This window comes from Mesoplodon densirostris, chromosome 3 (assembly GCF_025265405.1).
Source record: "Mesoplodon densirostris isolate mMesDen1 chromosome 3, mMesDen1 primary haplotype, whole genome shotgun sequence".
In the NCBI taxonomy this organism is placed as follows: Eukaryota; Metazoa; Chordata; class Mammalia; order Artiodactyla; family Ziphiidae; genus Mesoplodon; species Mesoplodon densirostris.
Window position 1 is genome coordinate 60726044 of NC_082663.1, and position 18535 is coordinate 60744578.

An 18535-nucleotide genomic window follows, 5' to 3' on the forward strand; every position below is an offset into this window, starting at 1 on the left:
TACATTTAAAATAAGAAAATATCAAAAAGCAACACCATATCGCTCCTCCCCATCCCCCCACAAGTTCTAGCACTTGCTAGGGTAATTTTTATTGCAATTTTGACCTGTCTACCCAAATGAGAGAGAAGTGACAGAATTAGGCCACAGAGTTAAAAAGCGTATTTGGGAGCCTGGGGTAATGACAGATAAGAATAAGATGGATATCAAAGGATTAAGACAGACCCGTATAAAGAAAGCTTATAGAAACTTATAAAGCTCTTGAATATAGCTCTTTTAAAAAAAATCTTCATGACAGTGTAGCAAACGTTAAAGATGAAATATATCCTATTTAAAATAATCAGCCCCTGAATCAACACTTGATTCATTTTTTGTTCTCAGACTTAGCACAGCTACAATTCTATCTACACTAAATTTTGTGAAACGTAAGACAAACCTCTTTCATAATTTTACATTTTGATTTCAACATAAATTCCAAAATAAATGGGGGCAGGTAGTGGGACTTTAAGTTCTTTTTTTAAAGTAGATTTACTTTACCAGGGACATTTCAGGACCAACAGTCACTCCTATTTTTATTCTTACTTCCCATAAGGAACAACTGTTATTTATGCAAAGGTAGAGGTGTTGATTTAAAGATTTGTTTAAAGTTTATTTTAGTAAAAAGAAAGCCAGAGAGTCAATATTGTTTATGTCAAAAATGTCTTTATTTTAATTGCAAAAAACTATTAATCTTACTACAATAGTTGAAGTTATATTTTTTCTTAAAACAGTAAACACACCTTAAGTAGTAACTCATAAAGTGTGTATTAAATAGGCCCACCAGCCCACACATGACAAAATATGAACATTGGTTAATAATATGAACAAATACGTAATAAATTATTAACAAAACAAGGCGTTAGAATGTTAGCTCCTCACATTCCACATAGAACTTCCAGTGCTCATCCATTATATGGCATGGGAGAAATTCTTGATCACTGATTAACAGTATTTCATTTATTTGAAGATAATGTGGGATGCTTTGCTTTGACCCTTTGGAAATTCCTGTTTAAAGAAGAGTCAACAAATTAAAAGCTGTCTTTTAAAAAATAAGATTTAAAGATGATACAAACAGATGGAGAGATATACCATGTTCTTGGATTGGAAGAATCAACACTGAAAATGACTATACTACCCAAAGCAATCTACAGATTCAATGCAATCCCTATCAAACTACCAATGGCATTTTTCACAGAATTAGAACAAAAAATTTCACAATTTGTATGGAAACACAAAAGACCCCGAACAGCCAAAGCAATCTTGAGAAAGAAAAACGGAGCTGGAGGAATCAGGCTCCCTGACTTCAGACTGTACTACACAGTTACAGTAATCAAGACAGTATGGTACTGGCACAAAAACAGAAATATAGATCAATGGAACAGGATAGAAAACCCAGAGACAAACCCATGCAAATATGGTCACCTTATTTTTGATAAAGGAGGCAAGAATATACAGTGGAGAAAAGACAGCCTCTTCAATAAGTGGTGCTGGGAAAACTGGACAGCTACATGTAAAAGAATGAAATTAGAACACTCCCTAACACCATATACAAAAATAAACTCAAAATAGATTAAAGACCTAAATGTAAGGCCAAACACTATAAAACTCTGATGAAAACATAGGAAGAACACTCTATGACATAAATCACAGCAAGATCCTTTTTGACCCACCTCCTAGAGAAATGGAAATAAAAAGAGAAATAAACAAATGGGACCTAGTGAAACTTAAAAGCTTTTGCACAGCAAAGGAAACCATAAAAAAGACTAAAGGCAACCCTCAGAACAGGAGAAAATATTTGCAAACGAAGGAACTGACAAAGGATTAATCTCCAAAATTTATAAGCAGCTCATGCAGCTCAATATCAACAAACAAACAACCCAATCCAAAAATGGGCAGAAGACCTAAATAGATATTTCTCCAAAGAAGATATACAGATTGCCAACAAACACATGAAAGAATGCTCAACATCACTAATCATTAGAGAAATGTAAATCAAAATTACAATGAGGTATCACCTCACACTGGTCAGAATGGCCATCATCAAAAAATCTAGAAACAATAAGTGCTGGAGAGCGTGTGGAGAAAAGGGAACCCTCTTGCACTGTTGGTGGGAATGTAAATTGATACAGCCATTATGGAGAACAGTATGGAGGGTCCTTAAAAAACTAAAGATAAAACTACCATACAACCCAGCAATCCCACTACTGGGCATATACCCTGAGAAAACCATAATTCAAAAAGAGTCATGTACCACAATGTTCATTGCAGCTCTATTTACAATAGCCAGGACATGGAAGCAACCTAAGTGTCCACTGACAGATGAATGGATAAGGAAGATGTGGCACATATACATATAATGGAATATTACTCAGCCATAAAAAGAAATGAAATTGAGTTATTTGTAGTGAGGTGGATGGATCTAGAGTCTGTCATACAGAGTGAAGTAAGTCAGAAAGAGAAAAACAAATACCGTATGTTAATACATATATATGGAATCTAAAAAAAAAAAACGGTTATGAAGAACCTAGAGGCAGGACAGGAATAAAGATGCAGACGTAGAGAATGGACTTGAGGACATGGGGTGTGGGAAGGGTGAGCTGGGAAGAAGTGAGAGAGTGGCATGGACATATATACACTACCAAATGTAAAATAGATAGCTAGTGGGAAGCAGCCGCATAGCACAGGGAGATCAGCTCGGTGCTTTGTGACCACCTAGAGGGGTGGGATAGGGAGGGTGGGAGGGAGATGCAAGAAGGAGGAGATATGGGGATATATGTATATGTATAGCTGATTCACCTTATAAAGCAGAAACTAACACCATTGTAAAGCAATTATACTCCAATAAAGATGTTAAAAAACACCAATCAATGAACTTAAAGATACAGATTCAATAGAGATTATCTGCTCTGAGGAGCAGAAAAACAAATAATGAAGAAAAATGATAGGATCTCAGAGTTTTGTGAGAAAAAGGAATCACATAATAAATTAGAAAACACAAGTTTGATCAGCTTAAATGTTCATCAAGTGATGAATGATAAACAAAAGTAGTATTCTACTCAAGTCCATAAGCTGCAGAGTAGGCTGGAAGACACAGGAAAAGCCAATGTTGCAGTTCAAGTCTGAAGGTCATCTGCTGAAGAATTCCCTCTTGCTCAGGGGAAGTCAGCCTTTTATTCTATTCGGGCCTTCAACTGATAGGATGAGTCCCATCCACATGGTGGAGGGCAATCTGCCTTACTCAGTCCACTGATTTAAATGTAAATCTTATCCAAAACTACCTCACAGAAACATCAGAATAATGCTTGATCACATTCTGGTCACTGTGGTCAGTCAAGTTACACATCAACAACAATCAGAGCCTCATGGGCCTGTAGAACAAAAACAGATTAATTCAATATTTGTATTATCAGAATTCCAGAATAAAGTACAAAGAAAGTGGGACTGAGAGACTATTCAAGGAAATAATGGATAAAACTTCCCAAATTTGGTAAAGGACAAAACCCTACAGATTGAAGAACCCAAGCAAGTGAGAAACACGATAAACCAAAGAAATCCATGCCAATACACACTGTAATTAAACTTCAGAGAAGTAAAAACAAACAAAAACAAATCTTAAAAGCAGTTAGAGAGAAACAACACTAAATCTAGAGAGGAACTCCACTTGTAAAGACAGTGGATTTCTCATCTGAAACAACAGAGGCCAGAAGGAAGTAGCATTTTATTTTAAATGCTTGCTTACTGTACGTTGAGATATAATTTACATAACACAAGAAAAAGAAAAAACTAAAAATAGAACTACCATATGACCCAGCAATCCCACTACTGGGCATATACCCTGAGAAAACCACAATTCAAAAAGAGTCATGTACCACAATGTTCACTGCAGCTCTATTTACAATAGCCATGACATGGAAGCAACCTAAGTGTCCATTGACAGATGAATGGATAAAGAAGATGTGACACATATATACAATGGAATATTACTCAGCCATAAAAAGAAATGAAATTGAGTTATTTGTAGTGAGGTGGATGGACCTAGAGTCTGTCATACAGAGTGAAGTAAGTCAGAAAGAGAAAAACAAATATGTTAACACATATATATGGAATCTAAAAAAAAAAGGTTATGGGGGCTTCCCTGGTGGCGCAGTGGTTGACAATCTGCCTGCCAATGCAGGGGACACGGGTTCGAGCCCTGGTCTGGGAGGATCCCACATGCCACGGAGCAACTAGGCCCGTGAGCCACGACGACTGAGCCTGCGCGTCTGCAGCCTGTGCTCCGCAACAAGAGAGGCCGCGACAGTGAGAGGCCCACGCACCGCGATGAGGAGTGGCCGCCGCTTGCCACAACTAGAGAAAGCCCTCGCACAGAAATGAAGATGCAACACAGCAAAAATAAATTAATTAATTAGTAAAAAAACTCCTACCTCCAACATCTAAAAAAAAAAAAAAGGTTCTGAAGAACCTAGGGGCAGGGCAGGAATAAAGATGCAGACGTAGAGAATGGACCTGAGGACACAGGGAGGGGCAAGGGTAAGCTGGGACGAAGTGACAGGGTGGCATTGACATACACACACTACCAAATGTAAAATCGATAGCTAGTGAGAAGCAGCCACATAGCACAGGGAGATAAGCCCGGTGCTTTGTGACCATCTAGAGGGGTGGGATAGGGAGGGTGGGAGGGAGACACAAGAGGGAGGAGATATGGGGATATATGTATATGTATGCCTGATTCACTTTGTTATAAAGTAGAAACATCCCATCGTAGAGCAATTATACTCCAATAAAGATGTTAAAAAAATAATAAATTTTTTAAAAAGTAAAAAATAAGATTTAAATTCACTTATTACGAACCCTAGACCCTAGTCAAGTCTATGAGCACATATAACAGGTTTTCTGACCAGGTCATTCTTCACTCACTCCATTTTCTATACCCAAGATAAAGCTGTAAATCAGCACTGACCTATCTTGGAAGAAAGAAGCCTATTTGCAGTCTAAAACACCAAGGCAAAAAAAGGATAACTGAAGCTTCTGAAGGTAGTTATACAAAGCCCCTCTGTTCCTCAATTTTCAATAAATTGAGAATAAAACAGTTGTAAAGATTAAATGAGATACTGCATGTGAAATGCCTGTCTACTGCCTAATACAGAGCAAACACTCAATAAATAGTAGCTGCTATTATTATAGCAGCTATTTATTACTAAAAAGAGTGTTAGGCTGGAAGATGAATGATCAATTTTCTAGGTCACACAAACTTGGCTGTGATCTCAAGCAAGTTATATGGCTTATCTAGATTTCCATCTCCTCTGAGAGGTGAGAGAGTTGATGATCAGCAGGGTCCCTTTTAGCTCTGCCAGTTTAAGAGCCAATGATGCTAAAACTGGCTTCTTTAAGCTCTCTGACAGTCTCAGAGATTCCTTTCTTGGAGACTGGCTATATGAGCTATACGTCATTCAACTAATTGAATATTATTCCAAGGTTAGCACCAACATGCTCTCTGTGTGACCTCAGCCAGGCAGTTTCAGATAGACGTATCATATAGTCCAAGTGCTTTGTTCATAATTCTAAGCAGTACAAATGTTTACATAGTTACACATCTGCATGGATATCTGGTGCTCCTGATAAAGTACCCATTTATCCTTCTAATGGTGATCTCACCCTAATTTGCCTCTGGAGGACCATCCCTTTCCCCACACTTGGTCCATGTGCTTCTGGTGAAATTGTTCTCAACTGTGTGGCTGAACCACACTGACTCCATTTTGTCAGCTCCATCTTAGGTCTGCAGTCGTACCCCCTTCCCTTTCTGCATGACTGTACTTTAGCCTACTCACAAGGAATGCACCCAAGCCAGCTTTTACCTTTGTCTTCATCTGATATGAAAACTGGAAGAATGCCTTTGCTGACGCAGATAGTTAATAGTTCTCTATCAGCTTACCCTTGTCTTCAACTGATATGAAAACTGGAAGAATGCCTTTTGCTGACGCAGGCAGTTAACAGTCATGAGACCCCTCAGGGAAGGGCAGGGAGGAAAAACAGGGGTTCCCGTCAGTGTGGACCAACCACGCTTCTCCCAAGTAGTCGGATTCTATTTTTAGCTTTGGTCCCTTTAAATCCTCCTTACCCTTTTCAGAGGCAGAGTACGGCTATGAATGCTTCTGAATCATCTCCGCCTGATCCTTCCTACCCGTATGTAAGTTACCCACAATAAACTTCACAATTACCCTTTATGGAGTTGCCTGCTTAGTTTTTTGGTCTTAAAGTTCTTGCTCAGTTCAGGGGATATAATTCAATATCTCTTCCTTCCAACATTCATCTCCTGATTTGTTTAGATCTAGGCCAATCAGTGAACAGGCATTGATTCAGGGTAAGAACACGACCCATTCAGAGTGAAGTTACACGCAATGAGATCTGTGTTTCGCCTTCTGGGAAAGAGTCACATCCAAATTCCTTCCCTCTGGACTTGACTCTGGAAGCATGTAGCTCTGGGATGATGAGAGGAGAGGCTGCTACCATGGAGCTGAGAAATGGAAAGCAAGAAAAACTGGGTGCTCAGTCATGCTCTTTAAACACTGGCTTAAGCCTGAAGAACCTACTCCTGGTCTTTCATGTACATGAGTCAATAAAATTCCTTTTTATGGGGGGTGTAAGCCAGTCTGATTTGGGTTTTAAACTGTTACTTACAACCCAAAGAATTTAAACTGTTTTACACATGGTCCATATGTAAACAAAATACTCCCCTTATTAGCAGGTTTGTTTTATAGACTATCTGAAGCAAGGTATCTCACAAAAGTTGGGAGTGGAGAGCATTCATCCTTCAGGAAAAGCCCATGGAAATAAGGCTTTAAATATTACTTTAAATTAATTTTGCTAATATTAGCTTAGTTTCATCAGAGCAAGGATGGGCCTGTATGCACAAAAAACCTATTCTCTTTCCAGTGAATGGGCCTTGCCTTAAAAGTCACAGATCCAAACATGGGCACTTGTAAGAGATGGCCAAGAGCACCTGAATAGCTTCATCTTGTTTGTAAACAGAAATTATCACTATAGGGCTCACATAGAGAAGGTCACCAACGAAAGTGCAGAATGATAAGCAGTAGCTCCACAGGAAGCAACCTGCCCATCTTCCCAACTGACATGCTGGAAACAGAGTGGCCCAAACTTGGGATGCTGAGATGATATAACAAAAGTGTTTGAAAAACAGCATTTTCGGATGGACATTTATTAACCTATTAACCCACAGAAGTGGAGTTTGGAGTTTTCAATAAAGTAATGCTAATGTTAAACCTTTTTTTCCTTTTGCCTTACCATTCCCATCATTCACCTTTGTCAAATGAGAAAATAACACCTATGTGAAAGTTTTCTGTAAAATTGTAAAGTGTTATTCAATACTGCTTTGCACTCTAAACTAGCTTTGCTTGGAGCTGATCTGGCTCTCTCTCTCCCTTACGTGCTGTGATAAATTAAGATAAAGGGACCATTTTAGGCCCACCTTCTTTTTTTTTAAGCAGGGCTGACTTTATCACTAAAGTCAGTGCAGTGTGATGGTTTTGATTTATAACTTTCTCAACAGGTTAGCCATGATATATCCACAAAAGTTATTTGGTTGATATTCTGTCTAGTGGCTATTCCCATGGCTTCTCTTTCAAAGGAACAGAGGTCATGGCAGCCCAAATCCCACCCCCAGATCCACTTACTTTCACTGTCAGCATAATACACTCCTGACTTTCCTGGAATCTGCAGGACTTTAGGAAAACTGCAAGTGGCTCTGTGGTAACAGAAGGTGCCACTTCCTGGGTAAGCCCATGGACATGAAATTCTGGGAACATACATATCACACCACAAAACTTAGTATTAAGACCATCCCCCAGTTTCTCACAGAATAGCCTCTTTTCCATGATGATCAGACTGGAAGAAACAAAGACCATTCCTTACAAAACACCTGTTCTCACCTCCTTCACCTCTCATTTTCTGCTGCCTTTTCTTTCTCCTCTACCACCTCTTCCGCAACAGGTATCTCTGAACTCCATCTGCCACTGCATTCCCACCCGTTTCATTCCAGCCCATGCTACCAGGATCTGGCACCTTTGGCTGACCACAACCTCTAGCTTCCAGATTTCTTTGTTATCCACAATTCCCAATATATTGGGATGGGGTGGGCAACAAAACAAGAAACACATTCATACAGAAAACTGAGCTAAACAGGGTAATCCTCATATAAGAAAATATAAGAATACAGCAAACTGATTTCAAATTTATGATCCCAGTTTGAATTGTGTTAAGTAACTATACAATTGCTACGTTGTCTTATTACATAATAGTACAAGCTTCAAAATTATTTGAATCATTCCAGGCAAATAACATTCAGGAAAGTTAAAGACAAAGAACTTCACTAACTTTTCTTCCTTTTTTGAAGTTGAGTAAACCTTTTCTCCATGTCTACATATGGAAAGCATCAATGCCAGTATGTAATATTTTAAAAACTCTTTGCTTTTTCTTTTCATAAAAAATTAAACATACATGCAGTGTACTACAGCTACTTAAAATAAGTAAAAATATATTGTGGTTTGTATTATTAATCTTGTGAGAAATAAATAATAACCTGTTACTACAGTAGCTGAGAACACGGTTCTAGAATTGAGATTCTCTTCTGTGGGCCCTAGTCTGGGCTCACTCTGCATGTCCCCTGCTTTCAGGGCTTTTAGAACTGTTTTCAGTGGTTTACCTTTGTATATACTCTAAATCTGGCCCGAGGGTATGGTTTTCCTGCAATCCTCTCCCTGCCCCAACTCCCCTGCTGCCCAGGTAACCAACGATAACAACCCAGGGTATATCATATCCTTCTATAGTTTGTTTCTGTGCTCTAATAGTCATATCACACATTTGTCCATCACTTTTCAATACTTTAATCCTTGTACAACCATGTGAGACAAGAAAGGGAAAGAATCCAAGTAGTTAGGAAACTGAGATTTAGATTTTTTTTGATTTAATAATTCATTTATAGTACTCAATATACTCACTGTTACTTAATAGGAACTTAATAGGTTGCACAAAATACAGGCACTTAAATATAAAAGAACAGTGAACTAAAGTTTCCTCACCAATGCAGTCTATACTCTTACTACAATACTTACTACTCCCACCAAGCTTTGGGCCAGTTAGCATAGGAACAAATAAAGGGACTGCAGGAAGCACACACTTAAAAGACCCGTTTCCAAATTGGAAGCTCCCAAACACTGGAGTTTTGCTTCCACTCTAGCCCTGACAGTCATGTTGGAGGTAGGTAGCTAAGAGGGAATGAAGCAGCAAGATTCAGATATTGGATGTAAAACATTTAAATTTAATATACTTTATAGGAAATGATTTTACTTTGGGTCCATTAGTAAATTGTTACTGTTCCATGGAAAGATCTTAGAAAAACTAAGCTGTTGTGATCTGCAGCAATATGAACTGACAGGTACGGCACTTTAATACCAGGAGCAAACACACACATAGTCTTAAGCAGTCTGACAATATCTACTATTCATTTTTCCCAGTCCTCACTGTGGGGAGGATTAAGTGGACTAGTGCTCGGAAGTTCAGTTCTGCTTAAGGGGCTAGACACCTGTGACTCTGGAGCCTCAAAGAAACCAAGAGGAATAGGAGGATTTAAAAAAGAAGTTCTTGGTCACCTTATCTTTGATAAAGGAGGTAGGAATGTACAGTGGAGAAAGGACAGCCTCTTCAATAAGTGGTGCTGGGAAAACTGGACAGCTACATGTAAAAGAATGAGATTAGGGGCTTCCCTGGTGGCGCAGTGGTTGAGAGTCCGCCTGCCGATGCAGGGGACACGGGTTTGTGCCCCGGTGCGGGAAGATCCCACATGCCACAGGGCGGCTGGGCCCGTGAGCCATGGCTGCTGAGCCTGCGCATCCGGAGCCTATGCTCCGCAACGGGAGAGGCCACAACAGTGAGAGGCCCGCGTATTGCAAAAAAAAAAAAAAAAGAATGAGATTAGATCACTCCCTAACACCATACACAAAAATAAGCTCAAAATGGATTAAAGACCTAAATGTAAGGCCAGACACTATCAAACTCTTAGAGGAAAACATAGGCAGAACACTCCATAACATAAATCACAGCAAGATCCTTTTTGACTCACCTCCTAGAGAAATGGAAATAAAAACAAAAATAAACAAATGGGACCTAATGAAACTTCAAAGCTTTTGCACAGCAAAAGAAACCATAAACAAGACCAAAAGACAACCCTCAGAATGGGAGAAAATATTTGCAAATGAAGCAACTGACAAAGGATTAATCTCCAAAATTTATAAGCAGCTCATGCAGCTCAATAACAAAAAAACAAACAACCCAATCCAAAAATGGGCAGAAGACCTAAATAGACATTTCTCCAAAGAAGATATACAGATTGCCAACAAACACATGAAAGAATGCTCAACATCATTAATCATTAGAGAAATGAAAATCAAAACTACAATGAGATATCATCTCACACCGGTCAGAATGGCCATCATCAAAAAATCTAGAAACAATAAATGCTGGAGAGGGTGTGGAGAAAAGGGAACACTCTTGCACTGCTGGTGGGAATGTGAATTGGTACAGCCTCTATGGAGAACAGTATGGAGGTTCCTTAAAAAACTAAAAATAGAACTACCATATGACCCAGCAGTCCCACTACTGGGCATATACCCTAAGAAAACCATAATTCAAAGAGTCATGTACCAAAATGTTCATTGCAGCTCTATTTACAATAGCCCAGAGATGGAAACAACCTAAGTGTCCATCATCGGATGAATGGATAAAGAAGATGTGGCACATATACACAATGGAATATTAGTCAGCCGTAAAAAGAAATGAATTTGAGCTATTTGTAATGAGGTGGATAGATCTAGAGTCTGTCATACAGAGTGAAGTAAGTCAGAAAGAGAAAGACAAATACTGTATGCTAACACATATATATGGAATTTAAGAAAAAAAAATGTCATGAAGAACCTAGGGGTAAGACAGGAATAAAGACACAGACTCACTAGAGAATGGACTTGAGTATATGGGGAGCGGGAAGGGTAAGCTGTGACAAAGCGAGAGAGAGGCATGGACATATATACATTACTAAACATAAAATAGATAGCTAGTGGGAAGCAGCCACATAGCACAGGGAGATCAGCTCGGTGCTTTGTGACCACCTGGAGGGGTGGGATAGGGAGGGTGGGAGGGAGGGAGACGCAAGAGGGAAGGGATATGGGAACAGATGTATATGTATAACTGATTCATTTTGTTATAAAGCAGAAACTAACACACCATTGTAAAGCAATTATACTCCAATAAAGATGTAAAAAAATAAATAAGTAAAAAAGAAGTTCTATCACTGAAAGAATTTTTGTGAATGAAGTAAAGAGAAATTAGAACCCTGAGAGATAGTAACTTAATCCGTTATTTGGTCAAATAATTACCATCTTCTTTGCAATGATAACTAAGGACATCTACCTGTAGTTTTGTGACAAAGAATTTTTCCATCAGAACTGTGAAATCCACCAATTCACCCCATTAGAAGGTAAGAGCCCTTCTCCCTTTAATTTTCACTTTTACTTGGGGTAGATTCCCTAGGCAAAGTCAGTGCCCTCTGAGATCTATAAATAAAATTTCTAAACAGTAGCACATTTAGTAGCCCAGTACAACTAGGAAGATGGCCATTTAATCAGACATTTGTCTTTTCTTGTTGTCCCTAAGCCCCAACAGGAAAAGCACAACTAAGGAACTAAGGAACCATTCTGCTTATGGACAAGGTAGGGAGAAATAAATCTCCCTCAAGTAATATCACCAGACTTTAGATATTCTGCACAAGTCTGCTTAAACAGGATTGATAGATTCATTAGTAGGCAAAAGAATGGGCTCATGCAACTATTCATGTTATCCAGTGGCCAAAACTGGCACTTCAGAATGACATACTAGTTAGGTTAAAAATAATTTAACTTTTACTGTTCTTTTTCCTCTGTTTTTTTGGGGTTTTTTTTTACAGTAAAGAGAACCTTTAATGTATGTCATGAAAACGTCTTTTATACAGATTTCAATGACCATTGAAAAATGCAATAAATAATGTGAGATAAAAAAATTTTTAGACAAAGTAGAGAGGGTTTATGAATGAAGGAAATTCTAAAGGATATAACATGGGAAGGAAACTTGTCCTAGATGAAAAGTTTGAGAAGTGAAATAGAACAGAGAGCAAATAAAGTAGTAAATATGTAGATAAATACAAATGAACATTGATACTTAAAAACAATACACAATACAAATACTACATATGATAATACACAATTATGTAAGGCTGATGAATTTTTTTTAAACATCTTTATTGGAGCATAATTGCTTTAAAACGGTGTGTTAGTTTCTGCTGTATAACAAAGTGAATCAGCTATATGTATACATATATCCCCATATCCCCTCCCTCTTGTGTCTCCCTCCCACCCTCCCTATCCCACCCCTCTAGATGGAAACAAAGCACCGAGCTGATCTCCCTGTGCTATGCAGCAGCTTCCCACTATCTATTTTACATTTGGTAGTGTATATATGTCCATGCCACTCTCTCACTTCGTCACAGCTTCCCCTTCCCCTTCCCTGTGTCCTCAAGTCCATTCCCTACGTCTGCGTCTTTATTACTGTCCTGCCCCTAGGTTCTTCGGAACCATTTTTTTTTTTTTAAGATTCCATAAATATGTGTTAGCATACAGTATTTGTTTTTCTCTTTCTGACCTACTTCACTCTGTATGACAGTCTCTAGGTCCATCCACCTCACTACAAATAACTCAACTTCGTTTCTTTTCCTCTGTTTTTGAAAAAAATTCCCTTAATATATCAAAAGCAAAAATAATCAGATTCATTATGTTAACTGATGGTTCACTTCTGACACATCCCTAACCCATTTTACTCCTCTGGTTCTCAGTTTCATCATCTGTAAAACAGGTCCAACACTAGCTGATCTATTAGGTTCACTTCTAACCTGAAAATTATTGAACTCAGACTTCCAGAACTTGTGCTTACAAACTAAGTATTCTAAAGTTCATTACAATTATGGAATGAAACATCACTTGCTCTAGTTACAAATGAAAATGAACATACTTATGTATACATTCTCAACCTGAATCAGAAATATAATTCCAATCAAAGCAAAATGATTAAGAATAATTTTAATGAACTGTAAAAATACATCTGCTCTAGTTATGATGGGGAAAAATTCTACTATGGCTATTTAAATACAAAGTTCAGGGACTTTCCTGGTGGTGCAGTGGTTAAGAATCCACCTGCCAATGCAGGGGACACAGGTTCAAGCCCTGGTCCAGGAAGATCCCACATGCCATGAAGCAACTAAGCCCATGTGCCACAACTACTGAGCCTGTGCTCTAGAGCCCACGAGCTTCAACTACTGAGCCCACGCACCGCAACTACTGAAGCCTGCGTGCCTAGAGCCCATGCTCTGCAACAAGAGAAGCCACTGCAATAGAAGCCCGCGCACCGCAATGAAGAGTAGCCCCTGCTCGCCACAACTACAGAAAACCCATGTGCAGCAACGAAGACCCAATGCAGCCAAAGAAAAAAAAATAAAGTTCAGTGTCTTCTGATAAATGAAGGATCCTAAAGGATAAATATGGTGATACAGTATTACATGATTGGATATCTAAAACTAAATTAATAATTTGGCACAGATTTACATTGATAATATCAAAAGCCACCTGTGAAACTGTACTGGAATCAAGAAATAGACTTGATTATTATATTTAGAAGTTTAAAACTATTTAGGCCCTCATTGTTCAGGGGAAAATTGAAATTAACAGGTGGTTCTTCAAGCTGAATTGGGTTTGAGGTACTTGATTTTATATGTAAAGTGTTCAGGTTCTCTGTGTCTCTGTCGTACAGATGTGAACCTTGTAGTTCTACTAAAAAGAAGCTCCTAAATGTCCTAATGTATGTAAAATAATCTGGCAGGGGGTCTGGCACATGGCAAATGCTCAACAGGTAATTTGTTTTCTTCTCTTTCCTCCCCTATCAGTAGATATAAAATACCAGGATGAAAAAAAATACTATTAAAATAATGAAAAAGGATTAGGAGTTTAAACAGGAGCTGAAATAAACACCCTCTGCTCTGTTATCAGGCACCCATCTTCCTTGGCTGTTTAAGAAGTTCTTAACCACATAAAATAGAAGCACCTGTGAATGTTTGTGTTCTATTACATATACTTTTACAGAGAAATGAAGCACAATAACAGCACTGAAATGAAGAAAACTCTTTCTTTAAAGTCATTTATTCACAACAGATTATAAGTAAGTCAAAGACCGTTTTCATTAAAAACAAAAAAAGTCTATTTTTTTCCTGAAAAAGCATATTCTATTTTCAAATGAACAAGTGATTTAGATCTTCCTGAGAGAAAATTATAAGTTATATAATCAGTGTGCATTAAATGATAGCCTGGGAAAAGAAAGGCCTCAGGAGATACTCTTTTTTTGTTTGTTTGTTTTGCTTAGATGAATACATTCAGCTTCATGTGTTCTGAGTGTCTTGGTACTATGGTGACAGGGGACATAAACATATAAAACTGGCTTTCCAGGTAAATAATGAAATGTGATCTATATTAACAGAATGTTCTTCTAAAGAACTTTGTGAAAAATATGTCAATATGTTTATACATAATGTTCACATTATGTAATAGAAGTTTTGGGAATGTTCATTTTTCCCATTCCAATATATACTGAAATATCAATGAAGATTCCCTCAATAACACAAAGGAGGAACTACAGCCAAGTAGGCAGAGGGGAGAGAGGCTTGGGAGGAAGCTGTGAAATTTTAAGGGAAAATGCATCATAGACTCACTCCATCTTAAAGCTTATAAAGGACTTTAGAGACAGATACTTTAGGGATTCCACCAACATTTCATCAACAGAACTTCATTTTTAAAGATTAGCATTGGTATGTTTACAATCTTTCATTAGAAACAACATATATCCTCAAATGTGTTAATATACCACATTTTAACATCCTGGAGTCTATCAATACATTGCCTCAAGTTGCCAAGTTAACTAGTTTTTGTGTAGAACTCAAATAAATAAAAAGCTCTTCCATTATCTCTGACTTACTGAAGCAAGTCATTTTATCACTTAGCTTCATGACTCATGATTTTCTTGATACCATGAATCCAAAATGATATGTAGAAGTAAACTGGATGAGGGGAAAGGAGAAATAGTTCTCTTTTAAATTTCTGGTTAAGAAAATGTGGAGGGCCATCATTCTTTTTTCTTTTTTTTTTGAAGTATAGTTGATTTACAATGTTGTGTTAGTTTCTGGTACACAGCAAAGTGATTCAGTTATACATATATATATTCTTTTTCATCTTCTTTTCCATTATGGTTTATTAAAGGATACTGAATATAGTTCCCCATGCTATACAGTAGGACCTTGTTGTTTATCTATTTTACATATAGCAGTTTGTATCTGCTAATCCCAAACTCCTAATTCATCCCTACCCCACCACCCCCTTTCCCCTTTGGTAACCATAAGTTTGTTCCCTGTCTGTGAGTCTGTTTCTGTTTCACAAATAAGTTCATTTGTGTCATATTTTAGATTCTACATATAAGTGATATCAGGTGGCACATGTCTTTCTCTTTCTGACTTACTTCACTTAGTATGATAATCTCTAGGTCGATTCATGTTGCTGCAAATGGCATTATTTCATTCTTTTTTATGGCTGGGTAGTAATTGTGTATATATACTACATCTTCTTTATCCATTCATCTGTTGCCGATGGACATTTAGGTTGCTTCCATGTTTTGGCTATTGTAAATAGTGCTGCTGTGAACACAGAGGTGCATGTATCTTTTCGGATTATAGCTTTGTCCAGATGTATGCCCAGGAATGGGATTGCTGAATCATAATGGCAACTCTATTTTTAGTTTTTTAAGGAATCTCCATACTGTTCTCCATAGTGGCTGCACCAATTTACATTCACCAACAGTGTAGGAGGGTTCCCTTTTTTCCACACCCTCTCCAGCATTTGTTATTTGTAAACTTTTTAATGATGGCCATTCTGACAGATGTGAGGTGATACCTCATTGTGGTTTTGATTTGCATTTCTCTGATAATTAGCGATGTTGAGCATCTTTTCATGTGCCTATTGGCCATCAGTATGTCTTCTTTGGTGAAATGTCTATTTAGGTCTTCTGCTCATTTTTTGATTGGGTTGTTTGTTTTTTTGTTGTTGAGTTGTATGAGCTGTTTGTATATTTTGGAAATTAAGCCTGAAGGGCCATCACTCTTATACCTCACAGTTAGACAGAAAATTCAGATAAGGGAGATTAATTCAGATAAAGGCGATAGTATTAACTAACCAAAATCCCATTTACCATTTGTTGAATTCTTCACCACAAATTCTGTTATAGCCTGTGAGATCTAGGAATGTCCACCTATGAGGACAGTCAACCGTAAGTAAATTCAGTTTTAAAATAAGCAGTCCTTTGGATCATATTCATGTTTCCATTCACTCATTCATTTATTCAATGAACATTTTACTTGGAAGCTACTATATGCCAGGCATTGGGAATATAATAGGAAGCAAGAGCCCACAAAAATCTCCCTGAACTCAAAGATCTTCTCAGTCTATTGGGGGTTAAGATTAGGTAACCAGCAATTATTTATAATATAGAGTGATATACATAAGATTTAACCATCTATTTACACAGTAGTATGCTAGAAACTATATAGTTAAAATTAAATAAATAAATAAATAAATAAATAAATAAAATAAAACTGAAAGTTTCTCTCTTTTTTTTCACCTTGTCCAAATTTCATTTTTCCCAACAGTTATTTGCTTGGTTCCTGTACTAGGTCATCTAAACAAGGCATGTCTGAAAGTGAAAGGGAGTGGTACTAATAATTTTGCTGGATTAGGGACTGCCCCGGTCAAATGGGGATACATGGTCATCCTAGTTATGGGAAATGTAAATATCTCTTCCTAGTCCACTATTTCCAAAAAACAGTATTCTGAAGAGTGTGATTATCAAAAAGCGTAAGAGAACAGATATGTTCATGATCTGAAGTAGGCTAATTAAATCCACGTGGACATGTTTTTCCTTTAGACTTTATGGTCTCTATGGTGTCATAGCCACAACTTCCATTACCACATTTTGATATGCAGAAGAGGGGAAAAGATTCTCTCCAGAATGCTTTGCTTATAATAAGGTTAGAGACTTTACATTTTTCTAACTTACCAGGTCTTTGGATTTCTGTCAGGTACCACAAAACCAGGTACAAAAGAATCCTAAATCAAGGATGCTCAAACAAAACTTCAACAGCAGCCTACAGATGCCTGCAGGGACCTGTCTATAGATTCCTAGGTCCAGATCAAGGTAGCAAGATGCTGGTTGGCATACTGGCGCCTCCACAGTTCTCAAATTAGCACTAACATTTTCTGAAATATCTAAAGGAAAGAAAATTCAGGATTTCTGGACAGAAATTAGTAACAAGAAACTGTTATACTGCAGGCAACAGAAGCAGCAATTCAGAACCCATTTTTTATTTCATGCTCATTTAGCAGAGGAACTGTGAGCCCTCTGAGAAAGAAGATGCATGGCTGGGGCTGGAAATACGTGCCGGGAGCTAGAAAATCTGAGGAGCAGATATCCTTTCTGATATGAGGAAGAACCTATATTTCTGCTTTGACTCTTAAGGATAGAAACTAGGAGAAAGGGTTTGCTTGACTTTCCTTCAAGTGCGTGTGTGTGCACGTGCACGAGACAGAGACGAGAGGGACAAGAGAGAGAGACAGAGGGCTTGAGTGTACAAGCACAAAAGTGGGTGTGCTTTGGAATCAAAGTGAAGGGCTGAATATTAAGAATTTTCAAATTATTACCTGCATAAGAAATCAGATACTACTAGTCATTCAAAGTCAACAGTCAGGCTGGCTGCGTAAGAATCACTCCTAAAAACTCAGGTTCCTTGGCCTATCTCTAAGATTAGATTAGGTAAGGAACCAAAGACCATGAATTACTACAACTCCTTCCAGTTTCTTAAGCCCTTTAACTTCCCCACAATTGTTTTATTTTATGTGTTTCCCCAAAATGATGAAAAATACTTTTGAGGCTATCCTTAGAAAACTGGGGAAAATGCATCTTATTCTGAAGCCAGTTTTTGAGACAAAGGTTAGAGTGAATTCAGTATAAAGTTAGGAAAGTACTTTGAATTATTGGGATTTGTTGTAAGGAAAGGAGTAACCCTGGGAAACCCCGGGTTAGGGGCTTGTGATAGTAATCCTGTTTGGTTCTTGACTCTGGTTGTCATAGAATTATCATTTTTTGTTTTGTACCTCCTCTCCTCATATATTGTCCCCAACTAGTCTAAGACAGGGAAACTGGGGGAAAAAGAGGGTGCACTGCAGCAGAGAAAGGTGATATAACATTAGTTATGTCTGCTTTTCATAAATGTGTACCGCCCTTTCCAATAACTTCAAAATCGGCTGCTGATTGG

General features: G+C 37.9%; 1 protein-coding gene across 1 annotated transcript in view; it reads right to left on the minus strand.

Moving 5' to 3' along the window:
* Positions 1-846: 846 nt before the first annotated feature.
* ANKRD31 (ankyrin repeat domain 31) overlaps positions 847-18535 on the minus strand; it is a 145749-nt gene continuing 128060 nt past the window's right edge. Inside the window, 2 exon segments of the mRNA XM_060091756.1 lie at positions 847-1041; positions 16846-16917. Of these exon segments, the coding sequence (XP_059947739.1) occupies positions 896-1041; positions 16846-16917 (218 nt within the window). The 3' untranslated portion in view covers positions 847-895.